This window comes from Zalophus californianus, chromosome 1, assembly GCF_009762305.2.
Source record: "Zalophus californianus isolate mZalCal1 chromosome 1, mZalCal1.pri.v2, whole genome shotgun sequence".
NCBI lineage: Eukaryota > Metazoa > Chordata > Mammalia > Carnivora > Otariidae > Zalophus > Zalophus californianus.
Genome location: NC_045595.1, coordinates 161,030,257 through 161,055,622, shown reverse-complemented (window position 1 = coordinate 161,055,622; position 25,366 = coordinate 161,030,257). Strand labels below are relative to the sequence as shown.

Genomic DNA, 25,366 nt, shown 5'->3' with positions numbered 1-25,366 from the left:
GGGAAAAAAAAAACTTGCAGTGGTCTGCTCCTCCCTTTCCCACTTATTAGTCAGTATAAGCCTCAAACATACTGACCTGTTTGCAATTTCTAGATACGTCATATTTTTTCATGTCCATGTATTTGTATGGGCTGTTTCCACTGTTTAGACCAATTTAATTATTCCTTTCCAAATGGTAAACTCTTCCTCGGTACATGTAATCCCTTGGGAAGTTTCCCTAAGCTACTGCAACATAGGAACTACCCCTATATTTTCATAGCATCTTTTACCCCTTTTCATTCCAGAGAGCTTCAAGGACCTTGTAAAGAATCTGACATGTGAACTCCAAGTCTTTTTTTTTTTTTTCCCTTAAAACATGTCTCTAAAATGGAGGCAGTTAAGGTCCTAACTTGAATACTTTGTTAAGGTTTCTAAGAAGAAGCTACATCTATCTGAGTTCTAATCCACTACTGTTTTTTTGTTTCCTATTTTTGCCTGAACTATATGGCAAATTAAGCAAACAGCTTATTGCCCTCCGCCGCCTTCTACTAAATTATTCAGAAACCTCTCCAGACATCTCCTTTGCTGTATGCCGTACTTAGAAAAATACTTAAGGGTTACCTCTTAGCACATTCAGGACATAACATATTGTCTTCTAGGCCTGGGGATGGGAACGTGCAGGCAGGTAACAGGAAGAGAGAGATCATCCTTTTGGGAGTGTCAGGCACCCAGGCCTGACCTGCATGAAACTGCAGGCGAACCCAGCCTTGTGTATCTGCCAAGAGAGGTCTGCCATGGACCACACACCACCGGACACCTGAGGAGGGGAAGAGAAGCAAATATAAACAGCAAAAATCAAGTAATGGCGCCCTAATCCAACCTCTCGGCAAGTCACTCTTGGTTTTGCTCTTATATTCTATTGATGAATCAACTGAATGAAAAGTAAGAAAAATGTACACTGAAGATACCATAATCTGACTTCACAAATTATATAGCACAAGGGATAACAATTAACTTTTTGGAATGGTTGCTCTGTGTCCAAGATTTTGCTATGTGGTTTACATGTGTGAATACATTTATTCTTTTTTTTTTTTTTTAAGATTTTATTTATTTGCGAGAGTGAGAGAGAGAGAGAGCACAAGCAGGGAGAGCGGCAGAGGCAGAGGGAGAAGCAGGCTTCCCGCTGAGCAGGGAGCCCGATGCGGGACTCGATCCCAGAACCCTGAGATGATGACCTGAGCCGAAGGCAGACGCTTCACTGACTGAGCCACCCAGGTGCCCCTGAATACACTTATTCTTAAGAGCATTATTAATATTTACCTTCTCTTTACTTTTATTTGCAGGTACAGTAACTGTAGCTTATCATGTTAAATATCATAATTTTCCCAGAACCAAAACATGGATCTAGATATTCTGATTCACAGCCCATATGCCCAACCATTACATTACACTGCCTCAACTACACAAAACAGGCAAAAGGATCTTTGTTTAGAAATCTTAAGGAATAGGGCGTCTGGGTGGCTCAGTCGGTTAAGCCTCTCTCAGGGTCCTGGGATGGAGCCCCGCATCTGCTCAGTGGGGAGTCTGCTTCTCTCTCTCTGCACCACCCACCTCCCCAGGCTCTTGAGCTTGTGTGTGTGCAGCACACTCTCGCTTGCTCTCTCAAATAAATGAAATCTTTAAAAAAAAAAAATTAAAAGCCTAAGGAACAATCTAATTGGGAAGATGGGAAATTTGAGAAAAAACAAAGTCCTACAGATATCAAATGTATGAAATCGAGAGAAAGGAGCAGTCATAGGGGCTTAAATGTCTGTAAAATCTCTCCAGACTGTAAGCCGAGAGTATAAACTACGTGTGTTTCACAAAGTATATCCGGAGGCTAGGCACACTCCTGGATCACAGTAGGTGCTTAATAACTGCTGGATGAAGAGGAACTAAAAGGCTGAGTTAGCGTGTGTGTGATACTACTAGCTCATATGGCACATTAATGAAAATCGGAAAGAGGTGTCCTCTTCGGGAAAGCAGTCCTCCAGAGGCCGCTCCAGGGCTGCAGTGTGCTTGTGCAATTCAGCAAAAGGTGCCCACTCCTCCTCACCAAAGGAAGTGCAGCGTGGGGAGCAGACAGTAGGCCAATTTCAGCTCCCTTTCTTCCTTTTGGCTGGAATTCTTGTGAGTGAACATCAGCCTTGCATATAACAAAAACCCTGAACACTTCTGGTAATGGGGTGGAGAGAGGGAAAGAATTCAAGCCAAAAAGAAGGAAGAGGACTTTGTGCTGGCCTGAGATGGGTTCTGCTGGAGATGAGAACAGAAATATGACACACAGGAGTGGGAGTTGGCCAAAGTGGGGCTAAGTTACTCTCAAGATCCCTTAAGAGGACAGGGGTCCCAAAGGGGCCTACTTTTAATGTGCCAAGTGGAATCTTGCAAGGCTCAAAATTATTCTATGATGCAGAATAGTTGCAATCATCACTTTGTACATACATCAGGATACCAGGGCTTTAGCTAAGTAACTTGCCAATGCCAGGCACCTAGGCTCTCTCAAATAAATAAAATCTTTAAAAAAAAAAATTTTTAAAGCCTAAGGAACAATCTAATTGGATTAGGAAGTAAGGATCTGAACCAAAGCTGTTCAGTTCTAACACCTGTGTGCTTTTTTACTGTGTTACAATGGCCTTTGAAAGGAGAGAAAGGGGAAGGCCTCAGACTGTGGCTGACCACATCAGATCATGCTTTCTTCCCACCTTGAACTTCTGCTTATGTTGAGAAAGGGTCACCACTCAGTCACCTAGCTTAGACATTGATCCATGCAAAACTTTACTACCTGTCAATGAAAAGATAATTCCTAAGTAAATCTAATATCCAATCTATGATATTTTAGCTCTTTCCCTTTTATTGCCTTTCAGTATGGGACTAATAAAATTTAACCTTCTTTCTCTGGACTAGTACTCAGTCTATTTTTTTTTTAAGTAGGCTCCACACCCAATGGGGGGGCTTGAATTCATGATCCATGAGATCAAAAGTTTGCATGTTCTACGGACAGAGCCAGCTGCCCCTTTTAAGGATGATCTTACCAGAGGCTTGCAGCAGAAAGGTCTCAACAGAAGCAGGAATGGAACGTGAATTCACAGACTTGGATTGACCGGCTCTTGCAGCAATTCTTGACCATGCTGCCAACATGCCTTCCTGTGCTGAAGTTACCACCTCGACGGTATTAATCCCTTCCTGTCTCTCACTCTTCTTACAACTTTTCCAAAGCCTTGCTTTCTCGGCCAGCATCTTGCCTTTCCTTGAACATGACTGCAATTTAGCTTCCGGTGATGTTTCAGGAATATTCTGCAAATGGGATTCATGGTGAGTTTTCAGCAAAGTGCTACTGCCTCTAAAGACTTTTGTGTCCATTTTATCATTTTTTATACATTGACCCATGTGTGGTAAGTGTAGGAAATATTTAGGATTATTAGTTCCCTTAGAGCAACTAGGAGAAATTTTTGATTGTTAAAACTGGGGGCAGAGGAGTGGGGGAAGCAGAAGGCATTGCCACTGAAATGTAGTGGGTAGAGGCCAGGGATGTTTAGGCCTAAAATGCACCAGACAGCCCCACCCCCAACCAAAACAAATTATTTGGCCCAAAAAAGCATTAGTCTCTTTTTTTTTTTCCAATTGAGGTGTATTTTGCATACAATATTATATTAGTTTCAGGTGTAAAACATAGTGAGTCAACATTCACATACATTACCAAGTGATCACCGTGTAAGTCTAGCTACCATCTGTCACCATACAAAGTTGTTATAATAAGACTGACTATATTCCCTATGCTGTACATTGCATCCCCATGTCTTATGTACTTTATAACTGGAAGTTAGTAACTTTAAATTCCTATCCCTTATTTTGTCCAGCACCCCCCATCTCTCTTGTAAGGCAACCCCCAGATCTTTCCCTGTTTCTATGAGTCTACTTCTGTTTTTGGTTTTTTAGATTCCACATAAGTGAAATCATATGCTATCTGTCTTTCTGACTTATTTGACTTAATACCCTTTAGGTCCACGCATATTGTCATAAATGGCAAAGATTTCATTCTTTTTTATGGCTGAGTAATATTCCTTTGTATTATATCTACCCCATCTTTTGTATCCAAAATGTCAATTGCCCTGCTTGATAAGTCTTGCCTTAGAGATACAACATCTATAGAGATGGTGGGATAGAAGGAAAAGTACACAATCAGAACTCACCTTTACACTGTCACCACACTCCTTACTCACCTGGTTTATTCCAGGGTAAGCATGTTTCTGGAGCCTCAGATAAACCTCTATTTTCTAAGGACATTAAGACGGGAAATGAAAATTACAAATTGGCAAAGCTTTCCACACTTGCTCTGTGCTGCAGAGTTTCCCACCAGTATACTCACCCGGCCATCGGTACTCAAATTCAATTGTTGGCACCAGCTGCGCAAAGTGTCCCAACGTACTTTATTAAATGGAGGCAAACTGGTTGGCAAGGGAAGGATTGGTGTATTACAACAACTATGTTTTGGGCAAAACTTGAATTGTTCATTTATTTGAGGATGACAAACTGAGAAAAGAAGGAAATCAAAGTAGTAATAATTTAGTATTTTTAAGATGACAATTTAACAAAGTTCTTGCTGATTTCTCACAACCCAGTTTACACACACACACACACACACACACACACACACACACACACACCAACTATTTTTCCTCTATTACAAGTAATAGATTCTGTAATTAAAGGACTTACCCAAGATCACATCTCCATTAAAGTGGCAGATCTGGAAATCAAACCTACATTTTGAAATCCTTTTTTTTTTTTTTTTTAAAGATTTTATTTATTTGTCAGAGAAAGAGAGAGCACAAGCAGGGGGAGCGGCAGGCAGAGGGAGAAGCACGCTCCCCGCTCAGCAAGGAGCCCAATCCTAGGACCTGGATAGAACATTATACTGGATTGCTATTCCAAAATGTCTAGATTTTGGACCAGAAACACTAGTTGTCTTTAGAGAACTCAAAGAAACCACCCAACCACCAATGATCCTGCATTCCGTCAGCCTACCTCATTTTCCTCGGCAGCACCCCATCTCCCCGCACTCTGCTTGGGTGTAACCTATCACTGTTTACTTTGCACTGAAGTCCTCGTTCGTGGCCCAGAAAATAAAATCATTCTGAAAATACTTATTTGATGCCTTTATGTGAAACACTAAGAACAGAGTCAAAGGGTCATGACATTAAGAGCTGCTAGATATTTGATCAGTAATTACTTACCAAGCAAAATACTAATCTGAGGAGATGTTGATGAAAGGGTACAAGTTTTCAGCTATACGATGAATAAGTTCTGGGGATCTAATGTACATCGTAGTGACTATTGTTAACACTATTATGCTGTATGTTTTAAAGTTGCTGGAGCAGGGGCACCTGGGTGGCTCAATTGGTTAAGCATCTGACCCTTTTGATTTCGGGCTCAGGTCATGATCTCAGGGTCGTGAGATTGAGCCCCACATCAGGCTCTGCACTGAGTACAAAGCCTTTTAAAGATTCTCTCAGGATGCCTGGGTGGCTCAGCCAGTTAAGTGTCTGCCTTCGGCTCAGGTCGTGATCCCAGTGTCCTGAGATCAAGTCCCACATCAGGCTCCTTGCTCAGCCAGGTCCCTGCTTCTCTACCTGCCGCTCCCCCTGCTTGTGCACTTGTCCTTTCTCTCTCTCTGATAAACAAATAAAACTTGAAAAACAACAAAAAGATTCTCTCTCCCTCTCCCTCTGGCCCTCCCCACCCTCCACATGTGCTTGCTCATGCATGCGAACACACGCTCTCTCTCTCAAAAAAAAATAAAAAATAAAGTTGCTGAGAGCAAATCTTTAAATGTTCTCACCATGGGATGGAGTGAGAGTAGGGAACTGTGTGAGGTGATGGATATGCTACTTAACCTTATTTTGGTAATCATTTTGCAATATAAATGTGCTTTTATCAATCATCACATTGTACACCTTAAGATTACAAGGTTAAATGCTGATTATATTTCAAAGCCGAAAAAAAATCACTTGTCTTTACAAGTGATATGTAAAGTATGTATTAACCAAAACGAAGACAAGATTGAGTTTCATGGGTTGGGAATTTGAATTCCTATCTAGCTGACTGTAAGAACCATGCCCTGTCCAAGGCATACCACATGACTATTTTTTGTGTCTTAAAAGCAAGGCATGGTGCCTAGCAATTGAGAAGTGTGGGAGTTTGAGAACTCTCTCACCACAGGTAATCAAGGTAAGGTTTAAGATAGGTGTTGTACAGTCGAAGGATAAGAAACAAATCTTTTTCCTGGGCTTTCCAGGGCTGGGGGAGTAGCAAACTGAGCAATCCGTCCTCACACCTTTATCACTTGACCCAGGCATCTTCAGGCTGATTTCTGAAGTTGAAGAAACACTTGGTTCCATTTGATGTTCTTCATTAGGTTCCTCATTAACTGGAACCAATGTGAGAATCACACTCTCTTCCTCTAATGCCTCCTCTGAGAAATTCTGGAAAGGGAAAGGTCAATCGAGGATTCTCATCTGATACCATAAAACTAACTGCTTACTTTCAAAGCACAATTAATAAGAAACTCAGAAACCAGTAGGTGGCTGGAGAGAAGACTCACGGTGATTCCTTGAATTTGATGTTGATTAGCAGACCATTTATTAGATAAAAGAAACAGGGTTGCCTGGCTACGAGGTGTGTGACTCTTGATCTCGGGATTGTGAGTTCGAGCACCATGTTGGGTGTAGAGATCATTTTAATAATTTAACATTTAAAAATAACGGTAAGAGGGGTGCCTGGGTGGCTCAGTCAGTTATGCATCTGCCTTCAGGCAGGTCATGATGCTGGGGTCCTGGGATTGAGCCCCCGTCAGGCTCCCTGCTCATCGGAGAGCCTGCTTCTCCTTCTCCCTCTGCCTACCATTCCCCCTGCTTGTGTTCTCTCTCTCTCAAACAAATAGATAAAACCTTGTAAAAAATAAAAATAAAAAATGGTAAGAGAAACAATGAGGAAATGGACAAAAGTAGATTTACAGGTGGATGTAAATGAAAGGATAGGTCTCGAGTTTGGGAAAACCACCTCTTTCAAGGCTTTCCTCTCCCTCAGCTAAAACAAATACTTGCATTTTATCTGCTAAATCTGTACAGAACGCGTTCCTGCCTTCCCACCTTCTATCATGATTCCTGATGATTCCCAACTCCAGCTATCATCAACTCTCACTGGTAGATGCAATAATTTCCTAGCATTCCAAACTCCATTCTGACACCATTCTTTCTGAAGATTGCTCTCCTGCTTTAAAAACAAAAAAACACAAACACTTCAATGGCTTATCATTGCTATTCAGGTTAAAGACAAAACTCCCTTGTGTGACCTACAAATTTCTGGAGTCTGACCTCTGCCTGTCACTCAGCTCAAGACCCCTGAGCATTCTGAGATCCAGCCATACTGGCCTTATTTCAGCTCCATGACCTGAAGGGAATGAATATACATTTTATTCTGTTGCAATCACAGCAACACTCAAAGTGCCCAGCACCGAGTGGGCAGTCAGAACTCTTTTAATGATCTAATGAAAGAAAAATAGAATGGATAGGTAGTAAGGAGCTAACATTTACTGGTTTTGTATAGTACACATGCACTGTGCTAGGTGCTTTCTGTATTTGTCATTTAATCTTCAGAGCACATTTATAGTAATTTATCATTTTTCTTATTTTAAAAATTAGGTAACTTAGTCTCAAAAATTACATGAACATGCCATAGGGTATACTATGCTTCCAAGTTTACTCCCAGGGGCGCCTGGGTGGCTCAGTCGTTAAGCATCTGCCTTTGGCTTAGGTCATGATCTCAGGGTCCTGGGATCGAGCCTCGCATTGGGCTCCCTGCCCCGCGGCTTCTACCTCTCCCACTCCCCCTGCTTGTGTTCCCTCTCTCGCTGTGTCTCTGTCAAATAAAATCTTAAAAAAAAATTTTTTTTCCTCCCAAATCCAAAGGTAAATAAACTCCATTCCACTCCACTCCATTGCAAGTATTGCCAATACTTTCTTCTCAGAACAGCCAGGTGGATCTGCTGGGGCCACGCCCCTCCCGCCTCCGTCCCTTCAATGGCTTCCCATTGCTCACACGAGCATTGCTCACACTCTCGTCCTGCGTATGTGTAGCTTCTTTTTTAAGATTTGATTTTTAAGTAATCTCTACATCCAGCGTGGGGCTCGAACTTAGAACCCCCAAATCGAGGGTCACAGGCTCCACCGCCAGAGCGAGCCAGGCGCCCCTGTGTACTTTCAAAGCACTCCCGCACACATCCATACAAAGTAACCGGGGGAATACTACTCCATTCTTGAGATACGTGGGGGCTCAGAGCCGCGATATGACTCGCCCACCACCATATACTTAATGTCTAGGAGTAGGACACACTCCCAGAGGAAAGAAAGCAAATTGGTCACTTCACTTTCTGACCTTATCCACATTACCTTTTCTCACTTTCTTTTTATTGTCGCTCTCCACTTCTTTACGTTTTTCTCTTGCCCAGCTACATCTTTCTACGGAATCCATCTCTTACTTCGGCCTAGGAACGGCAATCTTTGTCTTTTTCACTCTCACCCAAATTTTCTCAAAGCCACAATTGTGCAATAAAAGTAATAATCCACTTGTAAAGAGGAGAGACTCCAAGACCGGAGATTTCTTACACCCAGAAACTAAAATTGGGGGCAAGAAGGAAACATAAGCAAGCTCTGGAAAGTCTCTGAAAAGTAAGTCTGTGGGGAAAATTCATTCTGTCGGAACTAAACTTACCTGCTCATTGTTCTCGTAAGTTGAGTGCGCCATTTCCAGGAACAGTCAGAAGAAGGCAAAGCTGGTAGCAATCTTAGGACATCTGCCCTTCACTCTTTTTCACCTGAGGGCTTCCAACCTGATTTCTCCTTTTATAAGCAAATGTCTCTGTCTACTTCCTGTTTCCCAGGAGAGCTCTTTTCCTTCCTACTCTTCTTCCCCTCCCACACTATCTGACGGTGTGATTAATGCCATCGGTTTTACACCCCGTCTTGTCCATTATATGACAATTGAGTTATTGGGTAATTAATATTACTCCTAATACATTTTAATACATTTTAAAATAAAGATTTTTAGGGCCTGGCTGGCCCCGTGGAGAGTGCATGAGACTCTTCGTCTCGAGGTCTGTGATTTTGAGCCCCATGTTGGACGTAGAGTTTACTTAAAATAATAATAACAACAATAACTTAAAAATATTTTTGTCTTTATTTCTTTAAGGTGAGACGGGAGAAAACTGGAAGTGACGAATTCTTGCTAACACATAGCAACTGAATAAAAAAATATTTTTAAAACATCTCTAGGACAATATTGGTGATGGAATGAATGATGTTACTATGGAGGGAATAAAAAAAGAATCAGAGGTATTTTTTTTTTAAGATTTTATGTATTTATTTGACAGAGAGTGAGAGAAGGAACACAAGCAGGGAGAGTGGGAGAGGGAGAAGCAGGCTTCTCGCTGAGCGGGGAGCCCAAGTCGGGGGGCTCGATCCCAGAACCCTGACCTGAGCCAAAGGCAGATGCTTAACGACTGAGCCACACAGGCGCCCCGAATCAGAGGTATTTCATAACTAGTTTATGACCATGGGGGGGGGGTGTCATTCACTGGGAGATTAGATTTAAATTCCTGGATTTAGTTCTAAACACAAACATTAAATCTGCCTTACTGGTGAGCTGGCTATAAAGGGAAAGGTTTGGCTGTTAAGGATAGGAGCAGCAAAAGCCAAAACACTAAGGCAAGTGATGGACTAATGAATACAGAGCTGCAAGCATTTGGGAACTGCTGGAAAGATGAGGCTGGAGAAGTCACAGATGTTTTCGTAGGTCACTCTTAAGGAGCCAGGGCTACTAAAGGAAAATACAAAGAGTGTGGCAACACCAGCATCCATTGCTCTCACTGTGGGCTTTCTCTGTCCCTAGGAAAATGGTCTGGTCCCTTGGTCTCAGGACCCAGGGAGCCTAGATCAGTTTAATTTAACATATACTATATTCAACGTGTGGTCTGCAAGCGCTCAGCTTCAGTTTAATGAATAACTGGTTGGAAAAATAAATTACAAGACTTTACCCCAGACCTCCCGAATTGGATCCCTAAGGGCAGAACTCAGAATTCAACAAGCCCTTAGGGTAATTCTTTTGCACCTAAAGTCTAGAAACTTTGACTAGATCAGGGTGTGACCAAATGCATTTGGATTAGGCAGATAATGGTTGGAATCCTGGCTCCTCCCTTCCAGGATGGAAACTAAATCAGCCCATGGAAATTCAGCCAAGAAAGTACTGTCTACACCCACTTGGGTGTGACCCCACCTGGTGCGCTTTTTCTGGCTGGTTTTAGAAGGTAGCCCACCTGGTAGCCTGTACTGATACCAGTGTCTTAAGCTAGGGCAGAACTTCAGTGGAAAAAGCATTTCATTTCCATATTTTTTTTCTCTTAGCATTTATTACAATACAATTATTTTATTGATTTTCCTCCCTCCTCTTTGAAAATGTTATATTATGGGAAAATTCAAACACATGCAAAAGCAGACAATATCATGAAGCCTCATGTATCCATCATCCAGTTTCAACAACTGTTGACATACAGCCAATCTGATTTCATCAAAACCACCCCCTAGTCCCTCCCTCCTGGGTTATTTTGAAGGAAATACCAATCTGTAAATTCTCCTTCCATCTCTTATTTTTCTTAGAATTTTTTGTTACTGTTCTTGCTATTGTTTAAAGAATTGTGTGAATTTCCTGTAGTCTCCTATCCGGATTTTGTTACTTTCATTTCTTGCTCCATTTAGCCTATTCTTCTATCCTTTGCATTTATTGTAAATTGGTTTGAAGAGATTCGGGGATGGCTTTTTTTTTTTTTTTAAACACTTTTTCCTCTCTCTTCACTCATCTGGCTCCTCATTCTTCAAACTTACTTTTTTCCATTGAAGTGTTTTTGACATATAACATTGTGTAAATTTAAAGTGTACAACATTTAGGGGCACCTGGGTGGCTCAGTCGGTTGAGTGTCTGCCTTCGGCTCAGGTCATGATCCTGAAGTCTTGGGATCCAGCCCCACGTCTGGCTCCTAGCTCTGTGGAGAGTCTGCTTCTCCCTCTACCCCTCACCCCACTCATTCCTCTCTCTTTCTCTCAAATAAGTAAATTAAAACATAAAATAAAGTGTACAACATTTAATTTGATACATTTTCATATTGTAATACTATTGTCATTGCAGGGATCATTAGCCCCTCTATCAATTCTTTAAACTTAAATGCCAATTTCTTGGAGTCACCCTTAAAATTTTGCTCCTGTTATTTTCTCACTCTTTTCCTTCATAGAGTTCATTTGAATGTGTTATTCTATATATAGTTGGGGTTTTACTTGTTTAATTTCATCTCCCCAATTAGACAGCAGGCTCCAGAGAGCCATGGCCAGATGTGTGTGGGTTACCCTTGGTCTACACAGAGCCTTGCACTGTGTCTGGCTCAGAATAGAGGCTCAATCAATGCTAGCTATACAGATTGCATTAATTTCCACCTTCCCCCCCCATCCCATGTGATTCCCTTTTGAGTGAAGTCTCTCTTCGCGCTGCTTCTGAAGGATATGGTGCTAACACTGATCACAGACTGATGTGACTCTTGTCTTACCAGACTGTGATGCTCTGAAGTTCTCAGACTCACCTTTTTTTCTCTTGGTGCTCAGCACAGTGCCTGGTTCAAAGCAAGCTCTTAATTATGTGCAACAAACAACTCTCATATTGTACCAACTTAAGTTTGCGGCTCAGTATATACCTAAAAGCTCAAAAGCGGCCATTGAAAGAATGCTAATCTATAAAATACAATTTAGGCCGTAGGATAGAAATTTTTTTTAAAGAAAAAAAATTGTTTATGAACACTTATGTTCTAATATTTATTCCAATAACAGACAATAGTTCTGAAGTAAAAATATATTACCTATTTCAAAAATATTTTATTTACTATATTATAAGTTAAATATTTATAAATACATATGTTTCTTATTTAAATAAGTGCTTTTCAAAATCTCTACAAGAGTAAATGTTTATGAAGCACCAATGTATGGTAGATAAAAGTGAAGCAACTCTCTTAATAAAGCCAATTAGATCATCATATTTCAAAAAACAAAGTGAGGGAACTCTTATCAGGAAATAAAAACCCATAAGGCATCCCACAGAACCGTAAGTTTCTGAGAAACAGTCTGGAAAGTATGGGTCAGTATCACTACTAGGTGGAAGGGACAGCTACTGAGTTCTTCAGTGTCCTGAGGAAGAAAAAGAAAATTGCACTGAAAGATGATCCCAACTTAGCCACATCCTTCATTTCAAGAAATTCCCACCTAAAAGGATTATTGAATATATTTCTACTTTAGAACAATAGTTACAATCCTCACCTTCTGATTGAGAAATAAATGAGCATTTTTGCTTTTTTTTTTTTTTTAAATATCTCTTTGGGATCATGGATAACAGTCACTATTAGGAGAATCTAAATTTAGAATCCAGACCCGTTATCTGTCCTCTACCATGCTATATAATTCAGAGGATGTGGTTGAACAGAGCTCAACAGTCCTGGGGAAATGAGGTGGGGAGGGCAACTTTGGGCAGGGAACTGATTTAGCTATAGATTCTCCAGTAATAGTTGCAAAATTAGGTATAGCCCTACCAGCAAGTGTAGGAACTAAGCAATTGCCCTACTCTCTGAAGATGGTAGATGAGGAAGGATGGAGACTTAAGTAAAGCCCAGGCTCCCTGCTCCTATGTCCTCATCACTTACTTGTTCCTTCCAGAGTTTTTTATCTTTCCCTCTGCAGGTTCTGCCCTTCCAGCACACAAATGTTTTAAACATGCCCCACTTAAATGAAACACACTCGTGTGTGTACACCCATCTTCTCTGACACAATCATGCTTTTTTGGGGGGAGAGAAAACCACTTTATTCTAATTAATTCACAAATGAGAACATCACAAAAGGTGATTTAAGGAGGCACACAAACATCTGCCCACTATTATCGCCCCCTTTCACAATTCAACTTTCTGAACATATCTTCTTACTCAAGTTCCTTTCCATTCATCTAGTGGTCTTTCCTTCTTTTATCACTGTTTAACTCCTAAAATATTGGTGTCCCATAGGGTTCATTTCTCTACTCTTGACCATGCCTTATACTTTCTTAGAGCAGCCTTGTCCATTTCTTTAATTTCAGCTACTACCTACATGCTGATGACTCCTACATATGTATTTCTTTCTTTCTTTTTTTTTAAGATGTTATTTACTTATTTGACAGAGAGAGAGAGAGAGAGAGAGAGAGAGCACAAGCAGGCAGAATTGCAGGCAGAGGGAGAGGAAGAAGCAGGCTCCCCACTGAGCAAGGAGCCCAATGCGGGACTCGATCCAGGACCCTGGGATCATGACCTGAGCCAAAGGCAGACGCTTGACCAACTGAGCCACCCAGGTGCCCCTCTTACATACGTATTTCTAACTCAATCTTTTTCCATGTTACTGACCCAAGTTTTGGGTTATCCTATTATGAACTTCAAACATGTTAAAAAACTAAACTCACTGACTTCCCCACCAGCTTTCAACCTCCTTCTGCAGGCTTTTCAACATCACGGGTTTGAACTGCATGGGTCCACTTATACACAGATCTTTTTTAATATAGTACAGTACTGTAAATATATTTTCTCTTCCTTCCTTTCTCCTCTTTTCCTTCCTTCCTTCCTTCCTTCCTTCCTTCCTTCCTTCCTTCCTTCCTTCCCCCCTTCCTTTCTCTCTTAAGTAGGCTACGTACCCATCCTGGAGCCCAATGTGGGGCTTGAACTTACGACCCTGAGATCAAGACCTGAGCTGAGATCAAGAATCAGATGCTCAAGGGTGCCTGGGTGGCTCAGTTGGTTAAGCGACTGCCTTCAGCTCAGGTCATGATCCTGGAGTCCCAGGATCGAGTCCTGCATTGGGCTCCCTGCTCGGCAGGGAGTCTGCTTCTCCCTCTGACTCTCCCCCTCTCATGCTCTCTCTCTATCACTCTCTCTCTCAATAAATAAATAAAAATCTTTAAAAAAAAAAGAGAATCAGATGCTCAAGCAACTAAGCCACCCAGGCAGCCCCTTTTCCTTATGATTTTCTTAATATCATTTTCTTTTCCCTAGCTTTTTGTATTGTAGGAATACAGTATGTAAAACATATAACACACAAAATATGTGTTAGTTGGCTGTTTATGTCATCAGTAAGGCTTCCAGCCAACAGCAGGCTATTAGTAGTCAAGTTTGGGGGGAGTCAAAATTTATACATGGATTTTTGATAGTGCAGGGGACAGTGCCCCCAACCCTTGTGTTGTTCAAGAGTCAACAGTATTTCTTCTCTTTTGAGATGTATTATTACCCACCCAGTGATTTAAGATTTTTTTTTTTTTAATTTATTTGAGAGAGAGAGAGAGAAAGCGCACATGAGGGGGGGAGGGTCAGAGGAAGAAGCAGGCTCCCCGCCGAGCAGGGAGCCCAACGTGGGACTCGATCCCGGGACTCCAGGATCATGGCCCAAGCCGGAGGCAGTCGCTTAACCAACTGAGCCACCCAGGCGCCCATACCCACCCAGTGATTTAAAGGCAGAAAGATAACAATTCTCCTTAAACTCCAAATCATCAAAGTCCTATGGAATCAATCACATACACTTCTTGCTTGATTTTGTCTCTCTTGTAACTCTACTGCCATTGCCATTTTTCTTGTCTGAAGTCTCTCTAACTAGTTACTGAAATCTCTAATTGGTCATATTATCACCCAGCCAATCCATTCCTTTTTTTTTTAAGATTTATTTATTTATTTATTTATTTGAGAGAGAGAGAGAGAGAGAGAGAGAGAGTGTTTGTGTACATGGTGGGGAAAAGCAGAGGGAGAGGAAGAGAGAAACTCAAGCTGACTCCTCACTGAGTACAGAGCATGGAGCACAAAGCCCAATGTAGGGCTCGATTTCATGATGGGGAGATCACCACCTGAGCTGAAACCAAGAGTCTGACACTTAACTGATTGTACCACCCAAGTACCCCTGGCCAACCCATTCTTGATGCTACAAAATACTGATTATATGTGTAGGGGAGGCAGAAATTCTTCCTCTACCCTTCAACGTCTTCCAGCTGGACTAAGAATTAAATTTCCATGAGACAGGTTAATAGGAGAAAAAAAACAAAATTTGATTATGTACACACAGAGGCCCAATCTTGAAATTGAGACCCAAAGAAATGACCAAGGTAGGCAATTTTTTATACATTTTAGAAAAGGGACAATATGTTTGTGAGGAATTGACAGGATAAAGAAAACAAGTATTTGAGACCTTTAATTAGTAAGGAATTCTTTTTTTTTATTAACATATGTATTATTTGTTTCAGGAGTACAGGTCTGTGATTAATCAGTCTTACACAATTCACAGTGCTCACCATAGCACATACCCTCCCCAATGTTCATCACCCAGCCACCCCATCCCTCTCACCCCCCACCACTCCAGCAACCCTCAGTTTGTTTCCTGAGATTAAGAGTCTCTTATGGTTTGTCTCCCTCTCTGGTTTCATCTTGTTTCATTTTTCCCTCCCTTCCCCTATGATCCTCTGTCTTGTTTCTCAAATTCCATATATCAGTGAGATCATATGATCCTTGTCTTTCTCTGATTGACTTATTTCGCTTAGCATAATACCCTCTAGTTCCATCCATGTCGTTGCAAATGGCAAGATTTCATTTTTTTTTTTTTTTGATGGCTGCAATTAATAAGGAATTCTAATTGGAATTTGGGCTGAAGTAGGAGATTAGTAAAAAAGTAGTAAGGTTCATTTCTACAGCTTTCTCGACTTTAAAGTTTCCATGTCTGGTGATAAGGATGTCTTTTTACTTAGTAAAGGGAGAATATTTCCCATATGGAAGATTTATTCCCTGCTTTCATGGGGACAGAGGAGTGTCTGAGTGTCCTTGCACTGGTTGTTTCCCAAGTACCTTCAATCCAAAATAATCAGTGTGCCATTGGGGTACATTTTCAGGCAGCTTACCCTGGGCCCCTACATGTGCTACCTCAAGGTAAGTTTCATAACTACAGAATTTGGGATTTATACATATTAGGGTGTGATAGGAAGCAGTTTCATTAGTTTTGAATTGGCCTTCTCACAGAAATAGCTCTTATTCCGTAAGTCAAGGACTCAATGTGAGGATTACTTCCAATGTCAAGTGTATCAATTCCAGTCATACATTCAGAGACTTGGGGAAATGATCCCTGGGTATATTCATAAAACCAGTGAGTCTCCTTGAGTTAGTCTTTAGCCAGAACTCCAGTTGTTACCTGCCTCCTTTAAACCTCCAATCTAACAAAGTAGTGGGGTGGGGGGGCAGGGGGTGGTGGTGGTCATGATGAAAATTTGAGTACTGATATTGATTTAGATCCTGTGTCCAATCATTCTCAAAATGTCTCATGTCTCTTTTCCAGTGTAACATGGTTAAATGGCTATAGACCCCTTTGGGAGAAAGGCTGAGGAATCAGTATAAGAAATACTTGTCATAGTGGTACAGAGTCCTTCCTCCCAGGAAACCAGCCATCTCCTCACCTAGTAGGTTCTGGATCTGAAAATCAGTTCAGGTCTGGGAGCCGAGCAAGACATGGTGACTTTTTTTTTTTTTTTAATGTTATGTTAGTCACCATACACTACATCATTAGTTTTTTTTTTTTTTTTTTTTTTTTTTTAAGATTTTATTTATTTATTTGAGAGAGAATGAGAGATAGAGCGCACGAGAGGGAAGAGGGTCAGAGGGAGAAGCAGACTCCCCGCTGAGCAGGGAGCCCGATGTGGGACTCGATCCCGGGACTCCAGGATCATGACCTGAGCCGAAGGCAGTCGCTTAACCAACTGAGCCACCCAGGCGCCCCCTACATCATTAGTTTTTGATGCAGTGTTCCATGATTCATTGTTTGCATATAACACCCAGTGCTCCATTCAATACATGCCCTCCTTAACACCCATCACTGGGCTAACCCGTCCCCCCACCCCTCTCCCCTCTAAAACCCTCAGTTTGTTTCTCAGAGTCCATAGTCTCTCATGGTTCATCTCCCCCTCCAATTCCCCCCTTCATTCCCCCCCCACTTCATTTATCCCTTCCTACTATCTTCTTCTTCTTCTTCTTCTTCTTCTTCTTCTTCTTCTTCTTCTTCTTTTAAATATAATGTATTATTTGTTTCAGGGGTACAGGTCTGTGATTCATCAGTCTTACACAATTCACAGTGCTCACCACAGCACATAGCCTCCCCAGTGTCTATCACCCAGCCACCCCATCCCTTCCACCGCCCACCACTCCAGCAACCCTCAGTTTGTTTCTTGAGATTAAGAATTCCTCATACCAGTGAGATCATATGATACTTGTCTTTCTCTGATTGACTTATTTCACTTAGCATAATATCCTCTAGTTCTATCCACGTCATTGCAAATGGCAAGATTTCGTGTTTTTTTGATGGCTGCATAATATTCCATTGTGTATATATATATATATATATATATATACATATATATATATATATATGCCACATCTTCTTTATTCATTCATCTGTTGATGGACATCTTGGCTCTTTCCAAAGTTTGGCCATTGTGGACATTGCTGATATAAATATTGGGGTGAATGTACCCCTTCGGATCACTACATTTGTATCTTTGGGGTAAATACCCAGTAGTGCAATTGCTGGGTTGTAGGGTAGCTCTATTTTCAACTTTTGAGGAACCTCCATACTGTTTTCCAGAGTGGCTGTACCAGCTTGCATTCCCAGCAACAGTGTAGGAGGGTTCCCCTTTCTCGACATCCTCGCCAATGTCTGTCATTTCCTGAATTGTTAATTTTAGCCATTCTGACTGGTGTGAGGTGGTATTTCATTGGAGGTTTTGATTTGGATTTCCCTGATCCCGAGGGATTTTGAGCACTTTTTCATGTGTTTGTTGGCCATTTGGATGTCTTCTTTGGAAAAATGTCTGGTCCTGTCTTCTGCCCATTTCTTGATTGTATTATTTGTTCTTTGGGTGTTGAGTTTGATAAGTTTTTTATAGATTTTGGCTACTAGCTCTTTATCTGAAATGTCATTTGCAAATATCTTCTCCTATTCTGTCGGTTGTCTTTTGGTTTTGTTGACTGTTCCCTTTGCTGTGCAAAAGCTTTTTATCTTGATGAAGTCCCAATAGTTCATTTTTGCCCTTGCTTCAAGACATGGTGACTTTTTACTAGGGTGATTGCCCTCACCTTTTGGTTTCTCTATTCTTGACTTTTTTTTTCTTTAAATTTTTTATTGTTATGTTAATCACCATACATTACATCATTAGTTTTTGATGTAGTGTTCCATGATTCATTGTTTGTGCATAACACCCAGTGCTCCACACAGGACGTGCCCTCTTTAATACCCATCACCAGGCTAACCCATCCCCCTACCCACCTCCCCTCTAGAACCCTCAGTTTGTTTTTCAGAGTCTATCGTCTCTCATGGTTCCTCTCCCCCTCTATTCTTGACTTTTGATTGTAGATGTTAAGAAGCATCCTTTTTTACAATATATACATATATCAAATTAATATATTGTACACCCTAAACTTGTAGAATGTTATATGTCCATTATATCTCAATAAAACTGGGAAAAAATTTAAAAATACAAGTAATTATTTACTTCCATATTGAAGAAGAAGGGGCACCTGGGTGGCTCAGTTGTTAAGTGTCTGCCTTCAGCTCAGGTCATGATCCCAGGGTCCTGGGATTAAGCCCTGCATCAGGCTCCTTGCTCGGCAGGAAGCCTGCTTCTCCCTCTCCCACTCCCCCTGCTTGTGTTCCCCCTCTCATTGTGTCTGTCAAATAAAATATTTTTCTTAAAAAAAATAAAGAAGAAGAAGAAAATTAAAAAAGGAGGAGAAGAAGGAGAAGCAGCAGCATCCTTGTTGGCTGCCCATCTCTTTTGCCCCAGGGATGCCAGGCTCGGTTAACCATCTCCACAGCCCCCTAAGAGTCAGCTCCCCTGAGCTGCCCTTCAAACTTCCTGGTTACTGTGGCCTCCTGGTTTCTGCTGGTTAAGTGACACCATCTAGCTCATTTATTTCAGAGCCCACCATCCCCAAAATGACATTAGCAAGCCCAGTTCTATGGCTGCCTCACCTACAATCAGCCATCTCGGCAGAGGACCACTGATCTTCTTGGCAATGCTCGTGACCCCTCTCCACCATGTTTCTTATGGCCTTGGTGAATGCTAGATCCTCTCTCCCCTTCTGAGGAACATCCTCTGGTGGGTGTCTGGCCTCAAATAACATATTGACACTTTCAGCGACAACCCACCCAATGTTTAAAGGTCCAAGATTTTCCTACCCAGGTTGCTGACTTTAGCACAACAGACCAGCCTTTGCCAAAATATTAAGTGTCTGTAGTCCTGCAATTTTAGCTATCAGAGCTTCTGTTTGTAGCTCAGCTCTGTCCATTCTTCTATCAACATGAGATATGGGCCTCGGGAACTATAAGAACCTCTTTGGCTTTTACATCTCATGCTTAGTCTTTCAACACTTCTTACTGGCCCTCAGTTCTTCATTATCCCATTGATGAGCATTAATACAACTTACCAATAACCAGCCAACTCCACTGTATTTATAGACCCCTAACATCTATATTTTCCAAATGCCTGAATTATTGCATTTGCAAGGGCATTCTCTAGAACATTTTTTCCAGGTCACCTCCACTAAAATCTCTAGGAATTGAATACCACTGTGTGTGAGGGACTAACCAACCCTTACACAGCACTCAGAATTGGTCCTTTTTTGTTCACCAGCAGGTGAATGAGCCAGTTCCAGCATCCCATCTTATTTTCTCAATTTTCTCAACTGTTCCTGGCACCATATGTTTTTGTTCATGTCCTCCAAGAAGCAGATGCCAGGATAAGATTAGGTATGCAAGAGATTTGCCATAGGAAACAACTATGAGGGAAAAGGAGAAAGGAGCCAGGAGGCTAGGAGAGCTGTCAGAACATGATGAAGTTGACCCCTATGAAGGAGAGGGGAGGGAGTTTGGGAGGAAGAGTCTTGAACTATAGTGCAGTTGCAAGAAAGGTTTTGCAAGCCTGATGAGGAGTCCCCGAGTCTAAGCCCGAAGACTGACCCTACCTTAGCGTTCCTGCTACACTTAGTGGCTGGGAATAGCAGATAGGAGTTTTAGTGTAGGCATGTACTCCATGGTGGTTAAGCTAAAGTTGGGGCCACTAACCAATTATTCTCCCTGCAGTACAGAGCTGAAGGACACTTTGCATGATTACCACATCATAATGAGATACTTTCTTTGCCTGAATGTCTTGAAGAAACGGAAGAGAAATTGGGTTTACTCAGGTTGTGGCACTCCTCTGCTGAGCACATTGACACTTTATATTTCCCTCTGAAATTATAATTACACTCAACGATGGGTAAAGAACAGAGCCAAATTACTTGGCTTAGAAATCAATTTAGGAAAAATGTTGGCATTTGCCAGTAAAAAGTGAGCTATGGCAAATGGAGAGATGCCTTATGGGAAACTATTTTCCAAACTATGGACTGTTAACTGGTAAGTGGCTTCATCCATCACTTCCTTTCTGTTTGAAGCTTAAACTTGAGCTACTTCCCTCTTTCTGATTAGCACTAACTTTTTTTTTTTAAGATTTTATTTTTAAGTAATAGGTACAGGGTGCCTGGGTGGCTCAGTTGGTTAGGCGACTGCCTTTGGCTCAGGTCATGATCCTGGAGTCCCTGGATCGAGTCCCGCATCGGGCTCCCTGCTCGGCAGGGAGTCTGCTTTGCCCTCTGACCCTCCCCCCTCTCATGTGCTCTCTCTCTCTCTCATTCTCTCTCCCAAATAAATAAATAAAATCTTTAAAAAAAAATAAGTAATAGGTACACCCCATGTGGGGCTCAAACTTACAACCCCAAGATTAAGAGTTGCATGCTCTACTGACTGAGCGAGCCAGGCACCCCAAGGACTGACTATTATCATCAGTCTTATCAGAGACTTTTCGGGTCCGGGACTGGGAAGTGGTAGTAACAGTAGTGAAGACTACTGCTATACAGTTCTCTGATCTTAATCTCTTCCTTGAACATAATAATCATGCAGCCTCTTGGTCTGGGTTGTTTATCACAATTCTTTTAGCCATGTCAACAGTTGTGGCCCCTTGTGTCTTCTTCCCTCTATTGCATCTGTGCTGAGGCATTGCTAAACTGGCCAATATCAAGCCTCTTCTTGAATATGACAATTTCTGGACACTTCAGCTGAGGTGAACATATTCTGCAAGCAGGTCTTGTGATCAGTGTCCAAAAATGTGGTGCTACTCCATTAAAAAGAAAAATGAATGTTATTTATCTCCATAGTTCAAAACAGGTGGAAGCAGGGTGGACCGTGGAGATGTGTGGGAGTTGAGATCAAGAATAATGTCCTCCCCATCTCTATCCTTCTGTTTTGTCTGGCCTTGCTTTATACAAATTAGGCAAAATAATTCCTTATAAGAATTATGACTTTATACTATTACTGCCTTCCAAATAAGTGACTTTTTTTTCATATGCATGTATAAGCAGTCTAAGTTAATAAAAGGACTCACATTCCCATTTTTGTTCTGAGCAACACAAATTCCCAATTTACTAAGCCTGCTATCAGTACTCAAGTTCTTTTTTGGCACCAGCTACATAAAGTATCCCAAGATAGCCCATCCATGGGAGGCACACTGGTCAGCCAGGGAAGTATTCCGTTTGGGGCAACTTGATATGAAAGAACGGAAGTTAAGAAAGATTTTAATGAAATAGTTATACATCATGCTTGCATAGAACACAATTTTTGAAGTGTATTACATATAATTCCTCATTATATCTTTACAATCCTTTGAGATAAATATTATGATTATTGTCATTTGGGTAACAGATACTCAATATCAGCTAGCAACTATTTTAGCCTAGCCAGTAGTCAAACCTAGGTCTTACACTCCTTACTCCCTTTATCTTTGCAGGTCATTAACACTTTACCCAACATACATATCTGCCATCTTTTTTGTTTTTGTAGCCTCTACCCACAGGTCAGGTCATTGCATCAGATTGTAGCTGTGTTATATTAAGTAAGGCAATGGAGGCTTAGTAAATTAGCACAGAAATACTCAGCTGACAATTGCCTTCATTTTGCAACACACACCACACTGCATATAACCCAACTGCATTCCATTATTGCCTTCTTCCACTTTGCAGAACTCCTAACACACTGCTGCATTCTACCTAAGTCTAGATCTTTTCTTTAAAATAGGTTCCACACCTAGCATGGGGCTTGAACTCACAAACCCAAGATCGAGAGTCACATGCTCTACTGATTGAGCCAGCCAGAAGCCCCAAGTCTAGGTATTTTCTTACAGAGGAATATAACTAAATGTAAGAAAAACAACTATCCCTGATACATTAAAACACAATACCAAATATCATTTTCCTAGAGTTCCTCCATTCTGTTGGGCCTACAACATGCCACTCTTGCCATTATTCTCTGGCCCAGAAAACCCATCAAAAATCCCTGTAGGAAAAAAAATCGCTGCTGGATTTTTGTTGTGAAAGGTGACATGCTGATTCTAAATTTATGTATAAAATTCCTCAACCTGAATAATAAGAAAACAAATGATTCAATAAAAAGGGGGCAAAGTACTTTAACAACCACTCCACTGAGAAACTATATGGAAGGTAAATTGATATCACAATAAGATCAATAAGATACCATTATTCACCTATTACGATGGCTAAAATTTAAAAGATGGATCATATGAAGTGTCAGTGAGGAAAGAAGGCAACTGGATAGCATACATTTCTGGTGAGAAGACAATATGTCGCAACCATTTTGGAAAACTGTTGCAGTTTTGTTTTTTAAAGATTTACTTATTTATCTTAGAGACTGGGGGGAGTGGGGTGTGGGGACTGGTAGAGGGAGAGAGAATCTCCAGCAGACTCCCCGCTGAGCATGGAGTCTTTCTCAGAGCTTGATTTCATGACCCTGAGATCGTGATCTGAGACAAATCAAGAGTCGGACACCAAAACGCCCAACCAACAGAGCCACCCAGGTGCCCCTGGTAGTTTCTTATAAAGCTAAACATACGGTTAACACATGACTAAGCTCCCTGCTTGGATATTTACCTCAAACGAGTGAAACTTGAGTGTTCACATAAAAACTACATAGGAAAGTTAATAGTGGACTTCATTTGTAATCACCAAAACCTAGAAATAACCAAATATCCTTCAACTGGTGAATAGATAAACTATAGTACATCTATATAATGGAATACTACTATTCATCATAAGAAGGAACCAACTAATGACACACACAAAAACATGAGTCAATCTCAAATGTACTATACTAAATTAAAGAACCAAGACTCATTCTATTTATAAGACATCCTGGAAAAGACAAAATTGTAAGAACAGAAAATAGATCATTGGTTTTCAGGAGCTGGGAGTGGGTAGTAGTTGACTACAAACAGACCAGAAGGAATTTTCTGGAATGATTAAAGCTCTGTATCTTGTGTTTGTAGTTACATGACTACATGCATTTGCCAAAACTTCTAAGACTATACATTAAAATGGATGAATTTCACAGTATGTAAATTATGCTTCAATAAACCTGAGAAAGCTAAAGAGATTAAATAAATTCCCAAAGCCACACAGCTATTGAACTGGCTAGTATGTGTCTGGTAATTACAGATCACCTCAGTTCAGGAAACAAAGATAGAGACAAAACATAATAGGAATTACAGCAATTACTCTTGGCTGAGTATCTATCACTTGCCTAACACTAATTGTTTTACATGTATTTTTTTTTTTTTTTTTTTTTTTTACATGCATGAGGTTTTTTGAATCTAGCAACCCTGCAAGGGTGGTTTGTTATCTTCATTCAAATAATTTGTAAATTGAGCTTCAAGGATGAGAAGTTGAAGGCAACTCTCTTGGGTCCCCCCCCCCTTTGGGAGCTTAGTACTATCACCAATAAACTTTGCTTTGCTGCCCACCAAAAAAAAAATTTTTTTTAAATGATGGGAAGTTGAACTTATATCTAACTACCCCAAAAGCTTGGGGTTCTTGTGTTCTTAACAATAAGAAATGTAGTAAATTCCAATCCAGTATGGAAAAAAAAAAGGTAGTTTTAGGGGCACCTGGGTGGCTCAGTTGTTGAGCGTCTGCCTTCGGCTCAGGTCGTGATCCCAGGGACCTGGGATCGAGCCCTGCATTGGGCTCCCTGCTCGGCAGGGAGCCTGCTTCTCCCTCTCCCACTCCCCCTGCTTGTGTTCCCTCTCTCGTTGTGTCTCTCTCTGTCAAAGAAATAAATAAAATCTTAAAAAAAAAGGTAGTTTTAAGAGTTGGAACATATCAAAGGAGGTTATCAAAGAAGTAAGATTTAAGCAGGGCTTTGAGGAAAGAGCAGAATGTAGAAAGTTCTGACCTTTGTTTTTCAGCATTAAGAGCTGCATGTGGAGGACCTCTCATCCAGTCTCTGTAAACCTTTAAAGCCCTCCTCAGTGTTAAAAATCCCCTTGATGTATTGGGGTCCTCCTCTTTGTCATCTATCATGGCTCTGAGGTCTCTGTACAGAATCCTAGGAGTAGTAGAGTCATATGACAGATACCATTTCCTTCTTGATCTCCAAACTTTTTTCCAATTCAGGTAGAATTGCAGCACCTGGGTGGCTCAGTCAGGTAAGTGTCTGCCTTTGGTCATCATCTCAGGGATCCTGGGATTGAGCCCCATGTCCCTGCTCAGTGGGGAATCTGCTTTTCCTCTCCCTCTGCTCCTCCCCACCACTTGTGCTCTATCTCAAATATTTGTCAGAGAGAGCACAAGCAGGGGCGGGGGCGGCAGGCAGAGGGAGAAGCAGGGTCCCGGGATCATCACCTGAACCAAAGGCAGATGCTTAAACAACTGAGCCACCCAAGCGCCCCAATAAATAAAATCTTAAAAAAAAAAACAAAAACAAATTCAGGTTGAATATCCAGATCTTAATATCCAACATCCAGATCTTAGGTGTAGGTTGTTAAGTTTGAAAACTGAGAGCTGATTCCAGTTTTAGAATCACTTTTCTGTTCTTTATGCATTAGCCTACTCTCAATATCCAGTCAGTAAGTCCTGTCAAGCTTGCCTCCAGCTATCTCTACCAGAGTCAAAGTGGCTAAAATCTCTTGCTAGAAAGACTTAACTGGTCTCTGTAGTACACCCTCTGCCTTCTGGTCCTTTCTCTACACTAGAGGCAAATAATCTTTTCAAGATACAAATCTGACAGGGGCGCCTGGGTGGCTCAGTTGGTTAAGCTACTGCCTTCGGCTCAGGTCATGATCC

At 41.3% G+C, this 25,366-nt stretch overlaps 1 protein-coding gene across 1 annotated transcript in view; it reads right to left on the bottom strand.

Moving 5' to 3' along the window:
- Nucleotides 1-25,366, bottom strand: part of DPPA2 (developmental pluripotency associated 2) — a 29,137-nt gene that overhangs the window by 1,756 nt on the left and 2,015 nt on the right. The window contains exons 2-6 of the mRNA XM_027587084.2: nucleotides 6,356-6,503; nucleotides 4,388-4,551; nucleotides 4,242-4,295; nucleotides 3,054-3,315; nucleotides 601-796 (exon numbers count right to left, since the gene is read on the bottom strand). Coding sequence (XP_027442885.2) covers nucleotides 601-796; nucleotides 3,054-3,315; nucleotides 4,242-4,295; nucleotides 4,388-4,551; nucleotides 6,356-6,503 — 824 coding nt within the window. The remainder of the gene's footprint in view (nucleotides 1-600; nucleotides 797-3,053; nucleotides 3,316-4,241; nucleotides 4,296-4,387; nucleotides 4,552-6,355; nucleotides 6,504-25,366) is intronic.